This window comes from Myotis davidii, unplaced genomic scaffold (assembly GCF_000327345.1).
Source record: "Myotis davidii unplaced genomic scaffold, ASM32734v1 scaffold1430, whole genome shotgun sequence".
Classification (NCBI taxonomy): Eukaryota; Metazoa; Chordata; class Mammalia; order Chiroptera; family Vespertilionidae; genus Myotis; species Myotis davidii.
Genome location: NW_006281750.1, coordinates 39,656 through 40,870, shown reverse-complemented (window position 1 = coordinate 40,870; position 1,215 = coordinate 39,656). Strand labels below are relative to the sequence as shown.

The following is a 1,215-nucleotide window of genomic DNA, read 5'->3' as shown; positions in this document are numbered from 1 at the left end:
ATATATCTTTAAATAAAACTTTATATATATATACCAATAATTGAATAAATTGTTTAACCTGACATTTCATTGAGATATTTTTAGTTATATTTAGTTATTTGAAAAAGATGCCCAATTACACAATTCTAAAAAATCATAAAGTACTATAATTTTACCATTCTATATTTCTTGAGTGTGTATATGTCCATGGAATTAATATAATGTTAAGGGCATTGGAATTAATAAGTTAATTCTAAGGAAAAAGTATTTCATGCAGTCTAATCATTTTTACAGGGTATGGGATTAAAGGTACTCACCAACTCTAAAATCCAAAAACAGAGGTCATGTACAATGAGTCACATACCTGTATAGTGTCCCTTGTATACAGCTTTACGGTTTATAAAAGACAAATGACCGCAGAGTTAAGCTAAAAAAAGAAAGAAAGAAAGAAAAGAAAAAAAGTTGCTTTTAATTTCCTGTCACATCCAGTAATATTACTTTGTAAAAAATAAAAAAGGTAAAATGAGATACATAATGTAGCCTTATTTTATTTACACAGAGAGAAACAAGGATTCTGATAAGATGCTTCTTGCTGAGATCATTTAGCTGGTAAATGACATGGCCTGAATTGACTGGAGTTGTTTGTTGAGTCAGATGCTTTAGGGTGCAGAATCATGAAATTCAAGATTCTACTATATATAAGAGAGGAAAAACAAAATTTATAATGGAAAAGGAGAATGATTCTAATTATAGAATCAAAAAAGGCATTCATAAATATGCTATATATGTCTCACTGGTGGAAAAAACAACAGTGTAAACATTGCAGAAATATCTCATAATCCAGGGCCAGAAAATGCCAAAATAAAACATCAAATAAAGCAGCCCTTTTCTAGGAACTCCAATTTCCCCTTAAAAAGTCTGTCCAATCCCCAGGTACACATACAGCCTATTATCCAACCCGTTTTCATCTCTTTCTCAAGGTATTCTGGCTATCCTTTTCTCCAAAATACCCCTTGATGTCTATCCTATCTAATAATAGACAAATAGGGTAATTAACAGTACCTCCGATACACTTCACATTGGCTAATCAGGACAATATGCAAATTAACTGCCAACCAAGATGGTGGCTGGAAGTCACGCAGCTGAAGCGAACATGAGACTTGCTTGCTCCAGTGATGGAGGAAGCCAAGGTTCCCCGCCTTCCGTGGCTGGGCTCTGAGCTCCTAAAGCAACAGT

General features: G+C 33.6%; 1 protein-coding gene across 1 annotated transcript in view; it reads left to right on the top strand.

The window, feature by feature from the left end:
• Positions 1-1,215, top strand: part of PZP (pregnancy-zone protein) — a 36,835-nt gene that overhangs the window by 16,194 nt on the left and 19,426 nt on the right. The window contains exon 16 of the mRNA XM_015558722.1: positions 274-345. Coding sequence (XP_015414208.1) covers positions 274-345 — 72 coding nt within the window. The remainder of the gene's footprint in view (positions 1-273; positions 346-1,215) is intronic.